Raw genomic sequence first — 24,200 nt, 5'->3', positions numbered from 1 at the left:
GGTAGTCCTTGACTTACAATGGTTCACTTAGTGACTGTTTGAAGTTACAACAGCACTGAAAAAACTGACATGGCCATTTTTCACACCTATAACTGTTGCAGCCTCCTCATGGTCACGTCATTTACATTCGGATGCTTGACAACTGGTTCACATTTATGACAGTTGCAGGGTGCCAGGGTCACGTGATCCCCTTTTGCGACCTTCTGACAAGCAAAATCAATGGGGGAGTCAGATTCACTTAAGGACCGTGTTAGTAATTTAAAAACTGTAGTGATTCACTTAATAGAAGAAAGGGATGACAGAGAATGAGGTGGCTGGATGGAGTCACTGAAGCAGTAGGCGTGAGCTTAAATGGACTCCAGAAGATGGTAGAGGACAGGAAGGCCTGGAGGAACATTGTCCATGGGGTTGCGATGGGTCGGACACGACTTCGCAACTAACAACAACAACGATTCACTTAACAAGTGTGGTGAGAAAAGTAGTAAAATGGGGCAAAACTCACTTAACAAATTTCTCACTTAGCAACATAAATTTTGGGCTCAATGGTGGCCGTAAGCCAAGAACCACCTGTAGTCGCTTTTCTGACTTTTAGTATAAAAGACATAATTGGCTGGTTGGAAAAGTGATTAATGGGTATCTGAGGTTTCACATATGAATAGGTTATCAAAAGTTGGGTTTAATTTAAAGGACACTTTCTCTTTGATCTCAAAAGGCCGATGACCTTTAGATTGCATTAGAACAGGGAGGGTCTGGCCTCAAAGCGAGATCAAATTTCAGGGTAGGGGTTTTTTTTTTTCTCCCCCTTTTTTTCCTCTGCTTACTTTGATAAGGATGGCAGTCCTGCAGGATACCTCATGCAAAACCTTAGGGAAAGAAGACCCTCACTGCTTCCACCCTGATGGATAGCGCTGTGTAAATTTTGTTATACAACAAACAGCAGGACAGGATAGGATAGAACAGCACGTTTGCAATGCTATACCAACACGAGATCTTTTTCAGAAAAGGGTGGGGAAAAAGGCAGCACCCCTATGTGCTTGTTTTCTCAGTGTGGGCGCGTTCAGGATGTACACTGCTTTTTTTTAAATTACAAGTAGTCCTCATTTAGCGACTGCCTCGGACAGTGACTGTTCGCAGTTATGACAGTGGTGGCAAAGTACATTTGCAGCCGGTGCCCACAGCCAGAACCTTTGCGGCATCTCTCTCTTCTGAGCCGTACGTTTCCCATTATAGTCAGTCAGTACGTGTTGTCCTGGGTAAAAGCTATGCACAGTTGCGTTTAGGTGGTGTTTCACTCAGCGACTGCTTCGTTTAATGACCAAATTGTTGATTCCAATTGCTGGACACTAAACCAGGGCTGCCTATATTCAGGAGCGCAGTTAAATGTATAAAATTCCCTACATCCCATTTGCAAAGGAACCGCTCGTGAATCTGGTAGATCACTTTGCTGCCAGATTCAACATATTTTAGTGGGGGGTGGGGAAGGGAAATTTGACAAGTGAGTTATTTCGCAGTCAGTGGACTGATGAAGTTAGCCTTATTAATTTAATGCTGTGGGCATTTACTATTATGGGCAAGGATTGCTTAAATCAGGAGTTTACAAGGCTTTCCTGAGCAACTTCTGCATGTAGAAGGTCATAGCTTGAATGTCCTAGGGGAGGCCAGAAGCCTGGCTAAATTAGCTAACCTCACCTCTGGGCTGAAAGCCAGAGTAGCTCAATTAATTTTCCTATTAATATTCATGGAGCTCCATACAAGCTGTAATCTGGCTCCAATTTACTGTTTTTGTCCTTGTGAGCTGGAGAAATTTAGAGACGATGTTCCTCAAAGGGGTCACAAAAGTGTGGTGTTGCATTTTGGAATTTAATTTGGTGCACACCGGTGGATTGGCTCAGCATGTCTGCAGGCTAAAGACTATCTTTTAACCTCCAAACAGAGCCAAATGAATGGATTTTGGTAGGATTTTCAGCTTAAAAACATGAAAATAAGGGACTAGGAACAGGAGCATAGTGAAAAAAAAAATCTCTTCACAGCCTTAAACACCATTGGCTAGTCCACGGGTAGGCAACCTTGGCTCTTTTATGACTCGTGGACTTCAACTCCCAGAATTCCTGAGCCAGCCATGCTGAGGGGAAAGGGAGAGGTTTCCAAGCTGAGCCATGCTGGCTCAGGAATTCTGGGAGTTGAAGTCCACAAGTCATAAAAGAGCCAAGGTTGCCTACCCTGCCAGTCGGTATTTCTCCACCTTGGTGCCTCTAAGATGTGTGGACTTCAACTCCCAGAATTCTCTAGCCAGCATGCTGTTGAGAAAAACATGAAAATAGGCCCAAACAGCTTAATTTTGAAGATGCTATGGGTGAATTTAAAGCTTGGCAGTAAGGATGGCAGTGGATATTGAGAGGTTTCCCATCTCTACCCTCAGCCTTTTTCAGAATAAAAACCAGGCTAAACATTTTAAGCCATAAGCTCTACAAAGGAAGCACCACATATCGGATGCCTTCAGGCCCCCTCAATTTGGAAAATGCTGCCAGACATTTGTTAAAGCAGGGATTTAGTACAAAAAAAGGAAGAATTGTTCCATTTCTTGGAAAATGTTCCTCGATAGTTGAGACTAAAAGTTTAATTGCTGAGCCAAACTTCCGCCAACAACTTTTTAGTGGCTGTGTGAGACTTGAAAGTTAAATTAAGAAGCAAAATAGATGCATTATGCTTCGATGGGTTTTTTTGTTTTGTTTTTTTTTAATAAAAAACTTCCTCACCTCTCAAAATTTCCCCAAAAACTTGAAAACCAGCTGTTGCCCCTGCAGGGGATCGTGTTATCACTGCTCTATCCTCCTGTGATGCTTGAAGGTTAATCTTGTTTAGTAACTTCTGCTCCTGAATGGGAAAAGAATCCTGCAGCTATTGTGTTTAAAGGTTTTTGGAACTATTGTGCTTAAAGTTTCTTGGGGGTTTTTTCCCCCACCAAAATAAATCTATCAAGACAAGGGGATTTGTGGATTTGATGACCTTATCTCTTGCACTGTGACATCTTGATGTCATTTTAGGGTCATCGTGATTAGAAACACATCCTGTTTCCATTCTGTTTGTTTGCTCACTCCATAGTACCGTAGTATTTAGTAGATGGAGGCTAAAGGCAAATTGGTTTGGCTTGAATCTCAGAACTTTCTCTGGTCTGGGTTTGAAGGAATTCTGCAGAACTTTTCTGCGGTATCCAAGCTCTGGACATCGAACAGAACATCACTTTCCAAGTTGAAAGGCCTTAGATTCAGAATTCCCTGACACCAGCAATTCTCCCCAAAGCTTGAAGAACTAGGAATTTCTTCCTCTCCATTTTGTTCTCTTGCACTACTTCGACAAGGCAGTGATAAATGTGTCGGGACAGGCCAAGGGGAAAGAAAAGGAGTGAGAGAAGGCACACCGTGCATAACCAGGAGATGCAAAGTCCCATGAATCCTAAAATCATCGCTTGCTGACAGAAATCCAAGAGGCTCTACTCTTTACCTTCACAACTTTGTGAAGCCATTGCGAAAATTGTGCTTTTTTCCCCCACCAGCCTGCTCGAGCCCCCTCGCCTGCTCTCCTCTCCTCCTTCGAAATCCTGCAAAAACTCAAAATATTTCTCAATAAAGGATTCACTCCAACACTCCTTCTCCAGATGCTGCCATCTCCATCAGTTCCTCTTACATCGGGGAGGAGACGGAAAAGAGAATTTTCTGGGTTCCTGCTCCTCTCTTTATACCACTGTCTCATTTCCTTTCCCAGGCTTCATCCACCCATCCGCCCTCTTCGCCCCCCGTTTTACCCTCCCCGAATTCACCATCCTATTGGAGCACTTTTGCCAAGTGTGCAGCGTCTTGGCCGACCAAATCCACATGCTAGACGTGATGCCCACAAGGAGGGACATGAAAATCTTGAGCATCTCCACAGCCATGTTGGAGGCATCTGCGGAGTAGTGGAAAATCCCCCAGTTGGAGATCTCATAGAAATAGCAGGCAATGACACAAGTGGCAGGCACGGTGTAGAGCACGGAAAACACCCCGATCTTCACCATCAACCTCTCCAGCTTGTCTGTTTTGGTCCCGTCCTTTTGAAGGTTGGACCTGATCTTAAACAAAGCCACCAAGCCGGCCGCAATGAAGAGGGTCCCAATGACCAAGTAGGTGAAAAGGGGAGCCACCACAAAGCCCGTCAGGGCGTCAAGGTTCTGGTTGCCCACGTAGCACAGGCCCGTCAGCTCGTCGGCATCGACCAACCTCATAATCAGGATGACGATGGTCTTCACCGCAGGGATCGCCCAGGCAGCGATATGGAAATACGAGCTGTGCATCTCAATGGCCTCGTGGCCCCATTTGAGTCCAGCGGCCAGGAACCACGTCAGGGTCAGAATCACCCACCAGATGGAGCTCGCCATGCCGAAAAAGTACATCAGCAAAAAAATGATGGCACATCCGGTGTTCTTGAGGCCCTCCTGGATGAGAACAGGTTCGACGGCCTCGTCAAAATCACAGGAAATCCTTTCTCGGCCTACGGTCAGCCGGACAATATAAGCGATGCTATAAATATTGTAGCACATGCTCAGGAATATGATGGGCCGCTCTGGATAGGAAAAGCGAGTGGAATCAATCAGAAAGGTCAGGACGGTGAAGGCGGTGGAAATGAAACAGAGACTCGCCCACACGGCCATCCAGATGTCGGTGAACGCCTTGGCGGACCGGCTGTAGAGGCCAGAGTCGTAGCCACACTTGAGAACGCAATTCAAGCTTCTCCGGACCCAGATGTACTGATCTGAGTTTGATCCGACATTCTGGCATTCTTCTCCGGGATGCAAGGGGGCCTTGCTGTGGAGGGGTACCTCTTCGTCTCCTGGCCCTTCCATGCACATGTGATTTTGGTCGTTCTGTGGGGGGAACCTGCTGCAATTCAGGTTTTCTGGCCAGGAGAAGCCAAATTCTTTCAGGACTGGCTCACATCGCCTTTTGACGGAGAGGCACATGCCGATACAGGGGCCGATCGGGATGTTGATTTTCTCCGTGCACAAGGGGACGTAGACGGAACACAGGAAGAACTGGAGGAGGAAGAAAGGACAAAGCAACTTTAGAAAAAACAGGCATGCAGGTGACACTGTCTTCCCAATGTTTTGCATCCTAGACTTTTCTCTGTTCCCCAACCTTGGGTACTTTAAGAAGTGTGGACTTCAACTCCCAGAATTCTCCAGCCAACAAGACTGGCTGGAGACTTCTGGGAGTTGAAGGCCATACGAATCAAAATTGGGGTGCTTGACTCTGGCACGTATTTTAGGACGGATTTCAGTGTCCCAAAGTCATGTGATCCCCTTTTGTGACCTTCTGACAAGCAAAGTCAATGGGGAAGCCAGATTCACTTAACAACCGGGTTACTAAATTAAAGTGATTCACTTTAACAATCGTGGCAAGAAAGGTCGCAAAATGAGGCAAGACTCACTTAACAACTATCTTGCTTAGCAATGAAAATTTGGGGTTCCAGTGTGGTTGTAAGGCAAGGATTATCTGTATAGAAATCAACAATCAGGGACATAGCAAAAAACACATCCTTTGTCTTCCTTAACCCCATCTCGTGGACTTCAACTCCCAGAATTCCTGAGCCAGCATGGCTCAGCTTGGAAACCTCGCCCTTTCCCCTCAGCATGGCTGGCTCAGGAATTCTGGGAGTTGAAGTCCGCGAGTCATAAAAGAGCCAAGGTTGCCTACCCCTGGTCTAGTGGTTAAGGCATCAGGCTAGAAAGCAGGAGACTGTGAGTTCAAGTCCCACCTTAGCCATGAAAGTCAGTTGGGTGAATCTGGGCCAATCACCAGGAGATGGTGAGTTCTAGTTCTGTCTTAGGCATGAAAGCCACCTCGATGACCTTGGGCCTCTCTCTCAGCCCAGCCCACCTCACAGGATTGTTGTTGTTGGGAAAATGGAGGAGGAAGCTGTATTGGATATGTTTGCGGCCTTTGCGGCCTTGAGTTACTTGTAAAAAATAGTAAAGGTGGGAGATATAGATAAATAAATACAATTCAGCCAAGCTTGAACCAAATTCCCACCCTGGGTTCTCCTGCTGCTCTCCCATCCAAATACTAGCCGGATCCTATCCTGCTTAGCTTGAGAGTATTGGATATCAGCCTATCCAAGAATGACAGGATAAAAACTCAAGCTTTTCCCCCCCATTAAAAATGAGAACTGGAAGATTCTGGATTTTACCCAAAGTTTCCATCCCTCCAAATATGCTCGCTCACCACAACAAAGCTAAGATTAATGCAGGCCTGTAATTCACCACATCAAACATGATACGGTTTTTGAAGAAAGAATATTGAAATATACCATTTTTTTAAAAGGGGAGAAATTCAGTGAAAATGATGCTGATATACCCCTGGCTTACCCTCCACCCCTATAGTGAAAGAGCACAGTTGCAGGATTGATAATAATGTTGATGATAGTCATGTTTCAGTTCTCTAGAAGTTTAAACTGGGTTGTTGGGAGGTTTTATTTTGCCCTAGCTTACTGTTCCATACATAGGAAGTTATTTTGCATACAAATGCACAGGTAACACAGGAGAAAAATATGTCCACTCCCAAATGCTAAACATGTATATACATGGCAATATCCCAGCCAAGAACTTTACAAAAACTTCACTGGATCAAGAAATGTTTGAAGCTGCCACCAGAAATAACTGGGATTATTTTAGAGCCAGAAAGAAGCTGAACCGTTTTTATTCAGGCTTAATATAGATTGTCCTCAACTTACGACGGCAACTGAACCCCCCCCCCCCATTTTGGTTGTTAAGTCATGACAGTCATAAAGTGGGTTACCACATGACCACACCTGAATGTAAGACATTTTTTGCTGTTGGTGTTTGCTGTTGCTGTTGTCAGACATGACAGTTGTAAAGTGAACCCAACCGGAAGTAATGCTGGTTTCTTGCAAAAACATAGTAAATTGAAGTTTATGTGACCGCAAGGGCCTGCAAATGGCCGTAAATACAGATCAGTTGCTGAGCTCCCAAATGATGGTCATGTGATATGTGTGTGTGTGTGTGTGTGTGTGTTTGTATGTCAGAGCTTCAAATCTGGGTCCTAAGTAGGTTTTAGGGTATCCATTGTAACTGGTCACAAATCAAGGATTGCCTGTATATCAGAGGTCTTCAAACTTGGCCCTTTTATTACTTGTGGATTTCAACTCCCAGAATTCCTCAGCCAGGCATGCTGGCTGAGGAATTCTGGGAGTTGAAGTCCACAAGTCATAAAAAGGCCAAGTTTGAAGACCCCTGCTGTATATGCTCATAGACAGGGGTCTCTCCAAAATTTGTGGACTTCAACTCCTAGCATGGCTGGCTGAGGAATTCTGGGAGTTGAAGTCCACAAGTCTTAAAAAGTTGCCAAGTACGGAGACCATAGCCATAGACTACTAAATAACAAAGAGTTCTTGTTCAACATCTTCTCATATATTTAACTTGCAACGCCACCATTTGCATGTTTACTCAAAGGTCAGTTTCAGTGTCACCCTTGATGCTTGCCTCCAAGTACACACATTTACTTAGGATCACAAACTCAGTCCTGGAAAAAGCCAGGCCATGGATTTCCTTGTGTGTAGGCTGCACTTTTGAGTCAGACTAGACAAGTTCCTGCAGTTTTCTTAGCAAGATTTCAAAAGTGGTTTGCTACTGCCACCTCCTTAGAGCTGAGAGTAAGTGACTGCCCCCAAGGTCACCCAGCTGGCTTCATGCTTAAAGCAGGACTAGAACTCCCAGTCTCCCGGTTTCTAGCCTGATGCCTTAACTACTACACCAAACTGGATTTTTGGAAATATGAGTGTGGGCTTAAACACACACAAAAAAGACGAGAAATACCTACTGAATTTAATATAAATATTTATAGTTCTACAAAGGTTGTGTTTGTCCTTCTCCTTAAGCCAACATCATTCCACCCCAAATGAATAGAATAGAATAGAATAGAATAGAATAGAATAGAATAGAATAGAATAGGAGCTGGAAGGGACCTTGGAGGTCTTCTAGTAGTCCTCAACTTATGACAATGGAACCCAACCCAAAATTTCTGTCGCTAAGTGAAACATTTGTTAACGGTTTTTTTTCCCATTTTACGACCTTTCTAGCTATGGTTGTTAAGTGAATCACTGCAGTTGTTAAGTTAGTAACACAGTTGTTAAGTGAATCTGACTTCCTTGGGTCATAAAGGGTGATCACATGACTCTGGGACGCTGCAACCGTCATAAATATGAGTCAGTTGCCAAACATCTGAATGTTGATCATGTGACCATGGGGGTGTTGAACAGTCTGTAAGTGTGAAAAATGGTCATAAGTCACTTTTTTCAGTGCCGCTGTAACTTTGAACGGTCACTAAATGAACCAAGGACTGACCTGTACTTTGATAGGAGACACCAAGAAATTCAGCACTGAACAGAAAAAGCAGAGAGAGGTTAGACCTGAACACAGAGTCCTTTGATTCACGCCATGCTCTCAATCTCTGGATCCAAAAGAAGATATAAATTGGGAGGGGGGTGTTCTCAATCCTTTTTACTATGTCCCCCAAATTACAAAAATAAAGCTCAGGAAAAGAAATACAGGCCTATTGATTCACAAACAGAGCTTAATGGAGGTAACAGGCAGACTAAAGATAAGGGGTTAAAATTAATTACATTTGTTTGACAGGATTAGGACCAAGGAAGCCAATAATTAAGAACCATCACCAGCCTTTGCAAAACAAGTAAAACCAATCAAATAACAAAACACACAACTTAGCTGGCTCAGGAATTCTGGGAGTTGAAGTCCACGAGTCATAAAAGAGCCAAGGTTGACTACCCCTGCTCTAGATTATGAAATGTTGTGAAAACTGTATAAAAATCCATGTAGTCGTCAAATCAGCTGGTCAGCTCTTTCAGAACCACATGCTGGTTCTGTTCATCAATAAAGAGACCTTCTTTCAAAAGCAGCCTCCATTTTATTCCCAGCTTGGAACTGGACCTGATTTTTCTTTCCACACTAGTATTATGTAAGGCAGTGTGTGCATAAACTTGTTTAACACTTTACCATCCCCCTGAAAAAGCCACCCAAAACTGGCTGTTCTCCCTTTATGTGTCCAAGGAAATGGAAAACTTTATTGCAGTTTCAGAACGCTAACTATTAATGTGGGCTAGAAACATGCTTGAATGCGTTTGACCTGCGAAGCTTGTTTCAAATGTGTTTTTAAAAGCGAGAGCTTCTTTAGCGTTGCCTAAACTGGGTAACTGCCTGTTTCTACCCTGCAGTTTTGTTTTCATGCATGTTACCTGGAGGGATTTCGCCTCCATTAAGGTGAAAATATCTGACATACTTAAAGGCAACTGCTGGTTTGTCTTTTGTTGATTAATGTCAATTCAGAGCACCCACTCTGGTGTTAAGAGCTGAGTGCGGGCTGTCTAAATTCCTCAGCTACCTGATCAAACACACACTCTCTTGCAGGGATAACCTGCCAATCTCCTAAGACAAGCTTGAGATTTTCTTTTCAAGACAAACAGCTTTTTTTGAAGAAGAAAAAAAAGAAAGAGAGAGGGAGGCTGGCAGAGAGGGAGAAGGAAAAGGAGAAAAACTTTGGAAAGATTGCATTACAGTTTTGCAAAAAAACCAAAAAAAAAAACCCATCACCAAACCCTTCCTGGATTTAGATGTTATTGTAAGTCTGTTTCTTATCTTGGCAGATTCACACCCAGTGGAAAACTTTGCTACCGCTCCTTTCCTCTGCCCTGCAGTTTTTATGCCCAACAAGAAAAAATGTGTCTGTCCTTTTCTAAAACCTGCTCGTGCGGCAAGTCCTCAATTTATGACCACAGTGGAGCCCCAAATTTCCGCTGCTAAACGAGACAGCTGTTAAGGGAGCTTTGCCCCATTTTACGACTTTTCTTGCCATGGTTATGAAGTGAATAGTCAGAAGGTCACAAAAGGTGATCACATGACCCGGGAAATTGCAACCGCCATAAGTACATGCCAGTTGCCAAGTGTCCAATTTTGATCAGGACACTGCCACAGCCATATGTGCGAAAAACAGCCACTTTTCCCCCCCAATATCATCGTTGCTTTGAACAGGTCCAGTTCCAAGTTGGGAATAAAATGGAGGCTGCTTTTGAAAGAAGGTCTCTTTATGGATGAACAGAACCACCAGCAAGCATGTGGTTCTGAAAGAGCTGACCAGCTGATTTGCCGGTACCAAATATGAAGAGGATAACAGAGTCTGCAGAGACCAACATCTTTTGTTAGAAATTCACGGTGGCTGTCAGTTTTCTCCAATTAATCTTCCTCACCAGGGGTGTTATCAAACTCCCTGAGAATAAGAAAGATACTTAGGACTCTTTGAAGGCACGGTTGGAAAGAAAAGCAATTTATTCAATCTTGGCCCTATTTTCTTGGTCTTCTTACTTTGCACACCTGAGATGCACTGGCTTCAAGCTGGCTGTTAACTTCCAGGAGTCATTTTGGAAAACAACAAGGCTTTAACCACAAGGAGCAAGCCAATCCAGGTTGGATTACAAGCCGTGATGAGAAGGGAAGGGAAGGGGGGGGGGTGCTTTCTTTCTTTCGGAAGACTTCCCAGCAGAGTTTGACAAAAATTCAAGTGTTCATAATAAAGCTATCTGAAACCTGTCTGGTTTTTCACACTTCTTTTCAAGTTGCCATTATTTTATTTATCTACTTATTGAGTAAATTTACATAGCCGCCCAACTAATTCACACACAATTGACTGCGACTCCGGGGGTGGCGCAGAACATTAGAAAACTTTTGTTGCTATGATTTTCACCGCAAGCAATATTTGCATTTCCTTATTTCTGTCTCCCTCCCCCCCTCCTTCTGAAAGCAACCTGCCATCCTCTCGGCTTCAGCTGCCAATCTGCCCTCACAGGAGTGGGAAAGAGACTTACGGATGGCACGTGGCAAGTTTCCATGCAGTAGAAACACAATTTGCTGATCATTGGTTGCAAAAACAGCCAAAGTCTAGGAAACGACCCAAGCTGCCTTTAAAAAAAAAAAAAAATTTCTCCTAAAAATAGTGCGGAGAGACAGATCAGCTCCCAGGGAAAAGCCAGCGGATCTCTAAATGTGTTTAAGCAAAGACTTTATTGCATGATGCTGCATGACCTTCTAGTTCTGTATTATCCACTGTGCTCTGGATTCACACTTGGAAGAGATGCATGCAATCCTCACCTTATAAACATTTGTCCAGTGACCATTCAAGTTACACAGCATTGAAAAAAGTGACCTGTGACCATTTTTCACACTTACGACCCAGAGAGCACCTGATCAAAATTTAGACACTCGGCAAGTGGCTCATATTTATGACGCTTACAGTGTCCCAGGATCATGTGTTCACCTTCTGACGAGCAAAAGCAATGGGAAAACCAGATTCACTTAACAGCTGCACAGACTCCACTTGACAACTGTGTCAAGGAAGGTTGTAAAATGGGGCAACATTCATTTAACAACTGTCTCGCTTAGCCAAAGCAATTTGGGCTTAATTGTGGTCGTACGTTAAGGACCACCTGTGTACATGATGTGTTTCTCACATGCAGGTAGGGAAAAGATTTGCAAAGTGAAGGTACTGTATGTATGTATGTATGTATGTAAGTTGGGTGAGGACAGCCTCAAATTATGAACTGAACTGAGATGCAGGCTCTCCTTCATACGTGGCACCGGAAGTTTACAGGTCTTCTGGAAAATCACTTTCCGAGGGTCTCACCGAAGCTGTAGGCCTCACCAAATTATGTCACCTATTATGTCAATGCACACCTATTGTGCCAGGAATATATCCGCGTGCAAACACCACCACTCCAGGACTGAAACCCACCAGTAGAAAGTAGGATGTTGATGACCTAAGACAGGGGTAGGAAACCTTGGCTCTTTTATGGCTCGTGGACTTCAACTCCCAGAATTCCTGAGTCAGCATGGCTGGCTCAGGAATTCTGGGATTTGAAGTCTGGTGTCCAAAAGGTTGGGGACCTATGGTTTAAACTTTAGGCCATCGTGGTACAAGAACAAGCAAGAAAAAACACAAAAGAGGAAAGCAAAATATGTAGAAGGAAAGAATTTAAGAAAAGCTCACTTGGATTAGACCAAGGCCAACTAATCCAGCGTTTGGCATACTATAATATCCAGCCAGGAGCCTTTTAAACACAAGGCCATGGATGGGAGGTAAATATTTCCCTTCCACTGTTGCTCCCTAGCAGTTGGCATGCATGATTCCAAAGACCACAGGTAGTCCTCGCCTTACGACCACAACTGAGCTCAAAATTTCCTCTGCCAAGCAATGCAGTCGTTAAGTGAGTTTTGCCCCATTTTACAACTTTCTTACCACCGTTGTTAAGTGAATGACTGCAGCTGTTAAGTTAGCAACACGGTTGTTAAGTGAAGCTGGCTTCCCCACTGACTTTGCTTGTCAGGTCACAAAAGGGGATCACATGACCCCCCCCCCCACACACACACATACTGCAACCTCATAAATACATGCCAGTTGCCAAGTGTCTGAATTTTGATCACCTGACCGCGGGGATACTGCAATGGTTATAAGTATGAAAAATGGTCATAAGTCACTTTTTTTCAGTGCCATTGTAATTTTGAACAGTCAATAATAAACAAGATGGTTGTAAGTCAAGGACTACCTGTATCAAGACCCTTGAGAGCCCCTGTGAATGTACTATGAATCCACCCAGTCCTCTATGAAAACCTTCGACTGGTGGCCTTCAACAAATCTTAGAAGAATGAGCTGCCTGCAGAAGTTGCGGGCGCTCCAACACTGGAAGTTTTTAAGGAGAGACTGAAAGGGTACAGGGTTTCCTGCCTGAGCAGGGGGTTGGACTAGATGACCTCCAAGGTCCCTTCCAACTCTATTATTATTATAATCGCGTGGCTGAGCAATGAGTGGCACAGATATCTCCTTTTCAGGGTGCCTGAATTTCCCAGCATGTTGTTTTCATGGATGACCCCTAGAGGGGGGGGGAAAAAACCCTCCTTGCCTACCTTTTGTCAATTGTGTGAGATTTTTTTATATACTTATCTTGTGTTTTTGGTGTGTGTCCTTCCCTCTCTCCAAACCTAAAAGCAAAGCCACCCTTCCCTCCCATATGTAATTTTCTCTTGTCCCCTAATCGTCCCGCTTGCTTCTCTCTTCCTTACTTACTTCTATCTTTGGCCCCAGGTCCTCCAAGCTCTGTTTCCCTACTACAACCTTTGCTTGCTTTATTTGCAATGCCCTCTGGCATAATTCCAAGCTTGGAAGTTGCTTTTTGTTTTGTTTTTTTTTCAGCACCGGCACCCTGTTAACTACTTAACTTAGCATAACCCTGATCCCCATTGTAATTTTGATCTCCAGCCTTGGAAGAGGACAATTCTACTTCTTCAGCTGGGCAAAATCCTCCTCCAGCCCCGGTCTTTGCCAAGTACCAGCTTCCTCTTAGTACACCTGATCCCCCCCAAAGCCTCCTGTCTGGAAACACCCAGGAGTGGATTAAGCTCTCCACTACTCCGAGAAAGCATGTTGTTTGTTGAAAGGTGCAGAAAGAGTCATCGTTCTTGCATGCCCGTATTGAATAGGTTGGTAGGGCTATTTCTTGCAAAGTTCTCCCTTTTCTCTGCCAAGCCTCCCTTTTGAACCCCCCCAGCCTTTCGAAACCAGCCCCCCCACCACCACCAGCAGAAAGACAGCCAGATCTCAAAAGCGTTTGCAAAAAAAGGGGGGCTGTTCTTTTTAACCAGGGATGATCACAAGTCTCCTCAGATCTCAGAGAAGGGTCCCTGGATCCAGAGGATAAAGTTTCCAAACAGCTGCCTTGTGACTGTATCACTCTCCGTTAGACTCAATTTCGCTTGACAATTCCCACAACACACTTGACCCCGTTGGCTAATGAGTTTTTTTTTCTTTTCTGGGTTTATTAGTAGCCTGTGTTGGTCAAGCAAGACGAGTCGAGTTCACACCATCTGCCTCAACCTGCAGAGTTTAGATGGGCAAAGAGAGAGAGCGAGAGAGACACAAAGTCTCGGACTACATGCGACCTCGGCCAGCTCTTCCCTTCCTCTCAAGACCTACCAAGAGGCACTCAGCACATGGTCCAGAGAGCTCTTTTCTTGTCCTTTTATTTGTGGCTCTCAACCCATCCGTCTCATTCAAGAGTTAAATCCGCTTTTTCTTTCTTTTTTTTTGCTGAACGCCCGGGCCTTTTAGAACTCCGGAGGGAAGAAAAGTAAAAAAAAATACTGCAGGAAAACGCAATATTTACGACACGGAGCCTTCGGTCCAAAGGCCGAGATCTCCACGCGGCTTTACCTCTGAGTAAGCAGCTCCCACCCCGGGCGGGGGGGGGGGCATCTGCGGGAGCCTCCGCACCCCAGGGGAAAAGTTCCACCATCCCGGGAAGGAGAAAGTGAATTGACCCCAGGGGGGAGAAAGGGAAAGTCACCCCAGGAGGAGGAGGAGGAGAAGGAGGCGAGGACGGCGGGCACCCACCTGCAGCTGGCTGGAGCAGCCGTACTGGATGAGCGGGGTGAAGGTGGTCAACTGGAGCTCGGCGTCGGTCTGGAACTGGCTGCCCACCAGGTTGGGCATCTTGGTGACGTTGTAGCCCAGGTTCTGGCACATGGAGATGCGGATGGCATCGCAGCGGCGCTCCTCTTCGTCGCCGAAAGCGCACGCCGCCTCCAGCGCCGCCAGCAAGAGCAGCGCCGCCGGCAGCAGCTTCTGCCCCGCGGCCGGGCACATCGTCCGGCAGGCGGGCCGCCAATCCTGCCGCCGCCGCCGGCTCCAGCCCCTGCCGGAGCAGGAACCGAGAAGGCTCGCTTCGAGCCGCCGCCGCCGCTCCTCTCCCCGCCCGCCTCTTGCGCCGTGTGCGCCCGCCGAGCGCGCTTCTGGCTCCGCCGCCGGCGCAGCGCGCTGTGACACCAGGCGAGGCGGTGCTGGCTGGGCGGAGAGGGCGGCGCCGGGCCCCCGGCGAGGAAGGGGCGAGGGCGGGCGGGCGAGCGAGCAACCTGCCCAGGGGAGGGCCGGCCCCGCTTCGGCCCGCCCCCGCCGCCCGCGGCCTCAGCGCCGGCCGAGGAAAGCTGGAAGCGGCGCCGAGCGGGAAGCCCGCTTGCCTTCCCGCGGGCAGCGAATTCGCCTCGCGAAGCTCGCAGCGGGAGAGAATCCCGATCCTACGCGAAAGGGCTTAATGCCGCTTCAGAAGGCCTCGGGCTACAGGGAGTCCTCGACTTAACGACAGCTCGTTTCGTGACCCTTCGAAGTTGCAGCGGCCCTGGGAAAAAAGGGGACTGAGGGCCGTTGATATTCGCAGTCACGACCTCGGTTTACGGCAAACAGCTCTCAAAAGGGTAACCACCGCCAATGCAGGTAGCCCTCGGCTTACGGCAGCTCGGTTAGTGACGGTTCGAAGTTACGACGGCACTGAAAAAAGGGACCTAGGACCGTTTGTCACACTTACGACCGTTGCACAGCTCCATGGTCACGCGATCAAAATTCAGATGCTTGGCAACTGGTTCATATAATAATAATAATAATAATAATAATAATAATAATAATAATAATAATAATAAAGTTGGAAGGGACCTTGGAGGTCATCAAGTCCAACCCCCTGCTCAGGCAGGAAACCCTATACCATTTCGGACAAATGGCTGTCCAGTTTCTATTTATGACGGTTGCAGTGTCCTGGGGGGTCACGAGAACCCCTTTTGTGACCTTCTGATGAGCAAAGTCAATGGAGAAGCCAGATTCACTTAACAACGGTGTTACTAACTGAACAACTTCAGTGAGTCGCTTAACCATTGTGGTAAGAAAGGTCGTAAGATGGCGCAAAAATTCACTTATCAAATGTCTCACTGAACAACAGAAGTTTTGGGCTTTGTTGTGGGCGTAAGTCGAGGACTAACTACTGGATTCAGTTTGGGTCGCCAAGATATAGAAAAAGATGCTGAGACTCTAGAAAGAGTACAGAGAAGAGCAACAAAGATGATCAGAGGATTGGAGGCTAAAACTTAAAAGGAACGGTTGCTGGAATTGGGTATTATTTATTTATTTATTTATTTATTTTATTACATTTATATCCCGCCCTTCTCCTTGCGGACTCAGGGCGGCTAACAATCAGATAAAATACAAAAATACAATACACGTTTAAAATTAATTAAAAAGAAATATTTGAATCTGTTCCACTTAAAAGTAATTAAAACCCCTTTAAAATCCCTTAGGCCAGTCCCGCAAGCTGGNAGGGCTATTTGTAACTTACTAAAGGACAAACCAATCCATATTTATTCAAAATTGCGCCCACATAATTGTGGCAGGATTCCCATCCTAGGCATACCATATTATGTAGGATTGTACCTGAACCTGAAACAATCCTTATTGAAAAAGTTTACTTTGCAAAAACACCACTGTGCAAATCACTATGCCCATGAAAAGGTACCCCTCCCTCTGCTCATATCCCCCCTAATCCTTACACACTGCAGGGGATACTTTCCCAGATAAGATTCTTCTACAGTCCAGATAAGAGGATTTTGCTCATTAATTATATTGCCACTTGAGACTGATAAGGTTTAAGCTTGTACAAAAGGATGCATTGTGATTCCTTCCACAAAATAATGTCCAGCACTGGTCAAGAAAGGAGTGAATATTTTTGCCCCGCTGAGTGAAAGCCAATCCATCCATCTAGGCTGGGAAATGAAGTTATGAAAAACACAATGGGAGTTAAAAATGTATGTCAGAATTCCCAGATAGCCAGCTGGATACCAGCCAAGCTGCTTCAGTAGGATGGGTTGTGGCCTACTTGAAGGATCTGATTTTTATCTTTACAGAAAATCTTTTAGGAAGTAGGTTGGTCTCTGACAGAAGGCCACCTGAAGAGACTAGAAGCATTTGAAATGTGGATTTACAGGCGGCTGTTACGTATAAGCTGGGTTGACAAGATCAGAAATGAGGAGGTGATAAGCCACCTGGGAAAGCCAAGGGAAATCATCAAAACAATTAAAAAACGAAAATTAGAATATTTCGGACATGTGATGGAACACCCAGAAAAATACGGCATACTCCATTTAATCCTCCAGGGAAAGATTGAAGGTAAACAAGGTCCAGGCAGAAGAAGAACATCGTGGCTTCAAAATCTAAGGGACCGGTTTGGACAAAAAGCAGCACTTTTTCGTACGGCTGGTGATAAAAACAGGATCGCCAACATGATCGCCAACGTCCGATAACGGATATGGCACAAGAAGAAGAAGGGTTCCCAACACACCCCTAGAGTTCTACATACAAACCTTCACCACTTTTATCATCCCCAAGGATAATGTAGGGTAAACATAAGCTGGAGGCGAAAGCTAAGTCTTCTGACAAGCTCAGTGTTATTTTATTGCAAGGGTGAGCAACTACGACAACTTTACAACCTGTGGACTTCAACTCCCAGAATTCCTGAGCCAGCTTAGCTAGCTCAATAAAGGAGAATATTTGTAGCTCAGGGTTGAAATGAGGGATCCTTAGTATTCTCTGAGCTTGCTTGTTTTCTTGCAGACGTTTCATTACCCAAACTAGGTAACATCATCAGTGCTAGGAAGGACTGAGCTTTGCTCTCCATTTATATTCTAGTGCAGGGGTGGGGAACCTTAGCTCTTTTATGACTCGTGGACTTCAACTCCCAGAATTCCTGAGCCAGCCATGCTGAGGGGAAAGGGAGAGGTTTCCAAGCTGAGCCATGCTGGCTCAGGAATTCTGGGAGTTGAAGTCCCCGAGTCATAAAAGAGCCGAGGTTCCCCACCCTTGTTCTAGTGGCTTGCCCTGTCAGTGTTGGTGGGGGTGGTCTTACAAGTTCTTCAGTTGGGCTGTTTACTGTTAGGCTGTTTGGCAGTCCCTTGACTGATTATTTCTTGATTGTTGGTCTGATGTCAATCTTGGTGTTAATCTCTGCTCATCATCTGAGTTCTGATTGCTGGTTTGTGTGGGTGTGTTTGACAGGTACACTGAGAGGGCAAGCCACCAGAATATAAACAGAGAGCAAACCCTGTTCCTTACTAGCAGTGATGCTACCTAGTTTGGGTAAGAAAACAGCCAAGCTCAAAGAACACCAAGGACCCCCCCTCATTTAAACCCTGAGCCACATATATTTTCCTTCATTGGTATGATCACTAATGATCTAAGCAGGTGCTTAATAAGAACTTAAAGAAGCCATTAGACCAGGGGTGTCAAACTCAATTTCACTGAGGGCCACATCAACATTGTGGTTACCCTGGGGTGGGGGTGGGTGGGTGTGGCCAGAGTGGGTGCAGCCTACTGGGTGGGCGTGGATAGAGTGGGTGTGGCCTACTGGGTGGGCGTGGCCAGTTCTATATCATTCGCGTCAAAGGTGCCTGTGGGGGCCTGGGCAGGAGTGGGACAGATCTGAGGGTCTCTCGCAGAAGGAGGTGGGACCGGGGCAAGTGCCAAGGCATGGTCCACCGGGGCAAATGCCAAAATGGCCACCACAAAATTGTACATTGGCTCCCGGCCGGCCTGGGCCAAGGCCAAGGCAGCGGGGGATGTTCCCTCACTGTTTCCAGGATGGCTTCGCGGGCCACATGAAACCACTTCGCGGGCCGCATCTGGCCCCCGGGCCTTGCGTTTGACATGTCTGCATTAGACAATTTTTGCTGAGGGATCCTTGGTGGTCTCTGAGCTTGTGTGTAAAGGATCTTGGCTTTTAATGGACGTGAAGTTTGTCCCACATACAATTGATTGCAATGGTTACAGTTGATTTTGTAGATTACATTGTATCTTTCATCAGATACAGAAGGATGAAAGGAACAATGTAATCTGCAAAATCAACCGTAACCAGTGCAATCAATTGTATGTGGGACAAACATCACGTCAGTTAAAAACCAGGATCCACGAACACCGGCTGGCAGTCAAATGCCACGATCCCAAATCCTTAATTTCTGCCCACCCTGACACTAATCAGCACCAGTTCGATTGGAGCAACACAAAAGTCATCGGCCACGTTACCACCCGCCACGCTTGTGAGTTCATCGAAGCCGGGCCTTCCACAAGCAATTCCATCAACAAACACACTGACCTACAATCAGAATCCAAATCAACCACACAGCCAACCACAGACAGCAGTGAACAGAAATTCTTTTCGACATAAATGTATTTTAGCTTAAGAGGGACATGTTTTTCAAGTAGTATATTATTTCCTTCTTTCTTTTCTTTTTTTTTTTGTTTTTGTTTTAAGATATGAGAAATGTAAAATTGTTGGGATGGCTTACATGAAAAAAAAGTCTTAAATACTTAAGTGTAATTAACTCTAAGAAAACCTTAACAGGTAAAAATGTTTTTGAACATTGTGGGGAAAACAAATTTAAATAAGAACTTTAAAACCAGGATGATTAAGATGATTAATTAGAAAAGAAGCTTCACATGGATGTGGTTGTTACTTGTAGAAATACTAGAAAAATGTTTATATTCAATTGTTATCTATTAAAATGCTGAGAAATGTACTAATTTAAGGTTGATAAAAGAGAATATTATTGGAAGGAGAGAAAATCGAGGAAAGCTACTATGTGGATTACGGAATTATAGAAACTAATTGTTGTTGATTGTTTGTAAATATAAACCCAGACAACACGCTGTTTACCAAATATTAAAGTGATTATGTTAAAAAATTAATAAAATATATATTTTTAAAAAAAAACAGAGACAGCAGTGACCCTCAACAAACCCCCCCACCAGTTCACCTCCCAATGACCCTCACCTGATGTGACCTCCCCATCACAAGCCCTCTCACTGATGACTCACACCTGACCCATCCCAAGACCCTCACTTGACACCCTCACACCTGAAGTCCTTATAAACAAAACGCTGATTCTGACATTCCCCTCAACTCCACTGAAGATGTTAGCTAGCCTGGTAACGAAACGTTTGGAAACCAACCCACAAGTTCAGAGAACGGACCTTCACCCTCATCCTACACCTGAGCTACAGAGATTCGCCACTATTGCAATCATCATTAGTCTTAGTGGGTGGGATTTGCTCTCAATGTATATTCTAATGGCTTGTCCTGTGAATGGGAGTGATCTGGGTGGTTCTTTGGCTGGGCTGTTTACTGTTAGCTTGTTTGAATATAAGCAAGCTTAGAGAGCACCAAGGAGTCTTCAGATCATCCTATTTTCTCTTGGGCTCTTAAGTCTGCATTACGGGCAGAACTACTAAGTTTATAACTAAGGCAGTTGAGCTAAGAGCCCGTTACATTGAACAGAATGGGGCATTCTGCAAAGGGGATGTATTTCTCTGAAAGTAGATTCTTTGTATTTATCAGTAGAATAGAATAGAGCTGGAAGGGACCTTGGAGGTCTTCTAGTCCAGCTCCCTGCTCAAGCAGGAGAACCTGTACCAGTGATGGCGAACCTATGGCACGCACGCCAGAGGCGGCACTCGGAGCCCTCTCTGTGGGCACATGTGCCATTGCCCCAGCCTCGCCTCCCCCCGCGACCCCCTCCTCACCAGCAGCCCCCCTGAAGGAGAGTCGCCCCTGAGCGTGGCCCACGTGGAGCAGCACAGCCAAGGACATGGCAGCCAGGCAGCGTGGACAAGACTCTGCCCTCACGCCCCGTTGCGCACAGATGATGCTGCGGGGCGCGGGCAGAGGGCGGGGCCGCCATGGTGCTGCTGGGCTGCCTGGGTGATCTGCGGCAGGCCCTGGAGACGGTGAGTGGCCCTGCGAGTAGGCAGGGCGGGGGACAGGGTGGGGGCGGAGCGGGAGCAGGGCCAGTTTTGGGGCACTCAGTCTCTAAAAGGTTCGCCCTCACTGACCTATACCATCTCAGACAAGTGACTGTCTAGTCTCTTCTTTAAAATCTCCAGTGATGGAATACCCACAATTTCTGGAGGCAAGCTGTTCCACTGGTTAATTGTCCTCACTGTCAGGAAGTTTCTCCTTAATTCCAGGTTGCTTCTCTCTTTGATCAGTTTCCAACCATTGTTTCTTGTCCTTCCCTCTGGTGCTTTGGTGAATAATGTGACCCCCTCTTCCTTGTGGCAGTCCCTCAGATACTGGAACATTGCTCTCATGTCTCCCCTATTTCTTCTTTTCTTTAGACTAGCCAAATCCAAGTCCTGCAGCTGTTCTTCGTATGTTTTAGTCTCCAGGCCTTTGATCCTCTTAGTTGCTCTTCTCTGAATTTTTTTCCACATACCCAATCCCTGCAACTGTTCTTTCCGTGTTTTAGCCTCCCGTCGTCTTTATTGCTCTTGTCTACATTCTTTCTATAGTCTCAATATCTTTCTTTTTTATATTGTGGCGATGGGAAGGCTAAAGAGATGTATAAATTGCGAAACAGGCAGAGAAAGAATCAAATGTTCCTGGGCCTGTTCCAGCTGGAGATTCTACCAGGTAGTGGAGCTCCAGAGCTTGATTCAGTAGAGGTGTCCCTAAGGACAACATATATTTAAAGGGAATGGAAAATCAGAATGGCTGATGAGAGAAAAAATATATACTAATGACGACAAGGGTCTCTTGGTTGAGTACAGGAAGTCCTCAATTTGCCACCACAAATGAACTCAAAATTTCTGCTGCTAAGCGACAAGAGTTGTTAAGTGAGTTTTGCCCCATTTTGCAACCTTTCTTGCCACAGTTGTTAAGTGAATCACTGCAATTAGTGGCATGGTTGTTAAGTGAATCTGGCTTCCCCATTGACTTTGCTTGTCAGAAAGTCCCAAAAAGGGGATCACGTGACCCCCGGGACACTGCAGCCATCATAAATGTGAACCAGTCACCAAGCATTTTGATCATGTGACCACGGGGATGCTGCAACAGTCCTCAGTGTGAGAAACGGTCATAAATCACCTTTTTCAGTGCCATTGTATCTTTGAACTGTCGCTAAATGAATGGCTGTAAGTTGAGGACTTACCTGTATTTGAGTGACAATCTAGGACAGTGATGGCGAACCTTTTAGAGACTGAGTGCCCAAACTACAACCCAAAACCCACTTATGCATCATCGGGTGCTGGGTGGGTGTGGCCCATTGGGTGAGCGTGGTCCATTGGGTGGGCATGGCTGCAGTGGTAACGGCAGACTAGGTGGGACTAAAAAGTTCAATAAATCAATTCCAACTTTGCAAAATCTTTTTTTTCCCACGAGAAGTTGAAATTGACTGATTCGAACCTTTTTTTTTTTTGCACATGGCGGCGGAGGCCTAAAGCGAAAAGGTTTTATAAAACCCAGCTGAAGGCCTAGGACTGGGGCGACGGTGCGCGTGCTCACAGAGAGGGCTCTGAGTTTCGCCTCTGGCACCCGTGCCATAGGTTCGCCCCCACTGATCTAGGACAGTGATGGCGATCCTTTTAGAGACCGAGTGCAACCCAAAACCCACTTATTTATCGCCGGGTGCCAGGTGGGCATGGCCCACTGGGTGGGCCTGGCTGTGGTGGTCATGGCCCTCTAGGTGGGTGTGGCCAAGGTGGGCGTGGTCACCTCAATGTTGCTCGTGGGGAGGGACGCCTGTGGGGGCCGGGCAGGGTTGGGGGAGATCCAGGGGGTCTCTGGCAGGTGGGATGGTGGGTAGGAGGCTCGTCCTGCGGGGTGAGGCGAGGCAGAGCGGGGGTGCCATTGTCACAGGGCAAGGCAAGGCGAGGCAGGGGCCAGGGTGGCTGCTGCCTGACACCATCGGCTCCCCCCACACAGACGCCAGCGAGCGCATGGGGGCCGACAGTGTCCGTCAGCAGCCACAGCCTGCCGGCCCCTCAACCGGCGCACTCTGGGGCTCCGTAGCCCGCCATCAGAAGTTCAGAGAAGTGCCCACAGAGAGGGCTCTGAGTGCCGCCTCTGGCACGCGTGCCATAGGTTCGCCCCCACTGATCTAGGAAATGGGTGTGGGAGGTTTAGTGGATTGGAGTGGCTGAATTTCTATTATTGTACCCAGGTTGCCATATTTGGTATTTTCCAATTTTGTCCCCCCACCCCAAAGAGCATTCTGGGATTCTTTCATGGTTATATAGACTACACCTTGTTCTAAACTGCGGTTTCTCAATCTCAGCGTTTCTCCTCATGCTAGGTAATTCTGGGAGTTGAAGCCCAATTGACACGATTGAGAAAGACGGCTCTGAGTATAATGCAGTTTATTTTCTTTTTTACTTAGCAAGGTTTTGCTAAGATTTCTGGTCACGGTAGGCCCATAAATCATTTACGACCCAAGTTATGTTCAAAGTCCAATAAATTCTGACTTGTCAAGCAAGCCGTGGCTTAGCAGGAGGCATGCGTTAAAAAAAGAATCAACTTGGGGAAATAAATCATTTTCTCCCTCAATCACTTTTAGCGTATGCTATAAAGTGGCACACAACTGGCTCATATTTATGGGGGGTCACATGATCCCCTTTTGCAAACCTCTGACAAGCAAAGTCAATGGGGAAGCCAGATTCATCTACGAACCACGTGGCTAACTTTACAACTGCAGTGTTTCACTTAAGAACTGTGGCAGTCAAGGTAGTAAAAAACGGGGCAAAATTCCCTCAAGAACTCTCTCGCTCAGTAACTGAAATTTTGGGATCCATTGTGGTCATAAGTTGAGGACTAGCTATCTTTTCAGTTGGGGCAAAACTAGCCCCATAACAAACAATTGGTAAGGCCACACTTGGAATACTGCATCCAGTTTTGGTCACCACGATGTAAAAAAGATGTTGAGACTATAGAAAGAGTACAGAGATGAGCAACAAAGATGACTAGGGCACTGGAGGCTAAAGCATATAAGGAACGGTTGCTGGAATTGCGTATGTCTAGTTTAACGAAGAGAAGGACGAGGGGGGACATGATAGCAGTCTTCCAATATTTCAGGGGCTGCCACAAAGAAGAGGGGGTCAAGCTATTCTCCAAAGTGCCTGAAGGCAGGACAAGAAGCAACCGGTGGAAACTAACCAAAGAGAGAAGCAACCTAGAACTAAGGAGAAACTTCCTGACAGTTAGAACAATTAACCAGTGGAACAACCTGCCTCCAGAAGCAGTGAATGCTCCAACACTGGAAGTTTTTAAGAAGAAACTGGACAGCCATTTGTCCGAAATGGTATAGGGTTTCCCGCCTGAGCAGGAGGTTGGACTAGATGACCTCCAAGATCCTGTCCAACTTTATCATTATTATTATTATTATTATTATTATTATTATTATTATTATTATTATTATTATTATTATTATTATTATTATTATTATTATTATTATT

General features: G+C 45.8%; 1 protein-coding gene across 1 annotated transcript; it reads right to left on the bottom strand.

Annotated features, from left to right (window-relative positions):
* Positions 1-3,733: 3,733 nt before the first annotated feature.
* On the bottom strand, positions 3,734-14,750 carry FZD4 (frizzled class receptor 4). The gene is made up of 2 exons (XM_015832110.1): positions 14,499-14,750; positions 3,734-5,065 (listed from the first exon to the last, which is right to left on the bottom strand). Exons 1-2 carry the CDS (start codon positions 14,748-14,750, stop codon positions 3,734-3,736), a joined length of 1,584 nt encoding a protein of 527 aa, XP_015687596.1.
* Between the last annotated feature and the right edge of the window lie 9,450 nt (positions 14,751-24,200).

Source organism: Protobothrops mucrosquamatus, unplaced genomic scaffold (assembly GCF_001527695.2).
Source record: "Protobothrops mucrosquamatus isolate PMUCROS unplaced genomic scaffold, P.Mucros_1.0 scaffold_305, whole genome shotgun sequence".
Lineage (NCBI taxonomy): Eukaryota > Metazoa > Chordata > Lepidosauria > Squamata > Viperidae > Protobothrops > Protobothrops mucrosquamatus.
The sequence above is the reverse complement of the archived record's forward strand: the minus strand, read 5'-3'. Positions and strand labels throughout refer to the sequence as shown.

What these genes read in the sequence shown, in the direction of transcription:
- FZD4 (XM_015832110.1), bottom strand. Translation starts at nt 14,750, where the DNA reads ATGTGCCCGGCCGCGGGGCAGAAGCTGCTGCCGGCGGCGCTGCTCTTG. An exon ending in GCTGCTCCAGCCAGCTGCAG is followed by an intron (nt 5,066 to 14,498) that starts GTGGGTGCCCGC and finishes TTCCTCCTCCAG; the next exon opens with TTCTTCCTGTGTTCCGTCTA.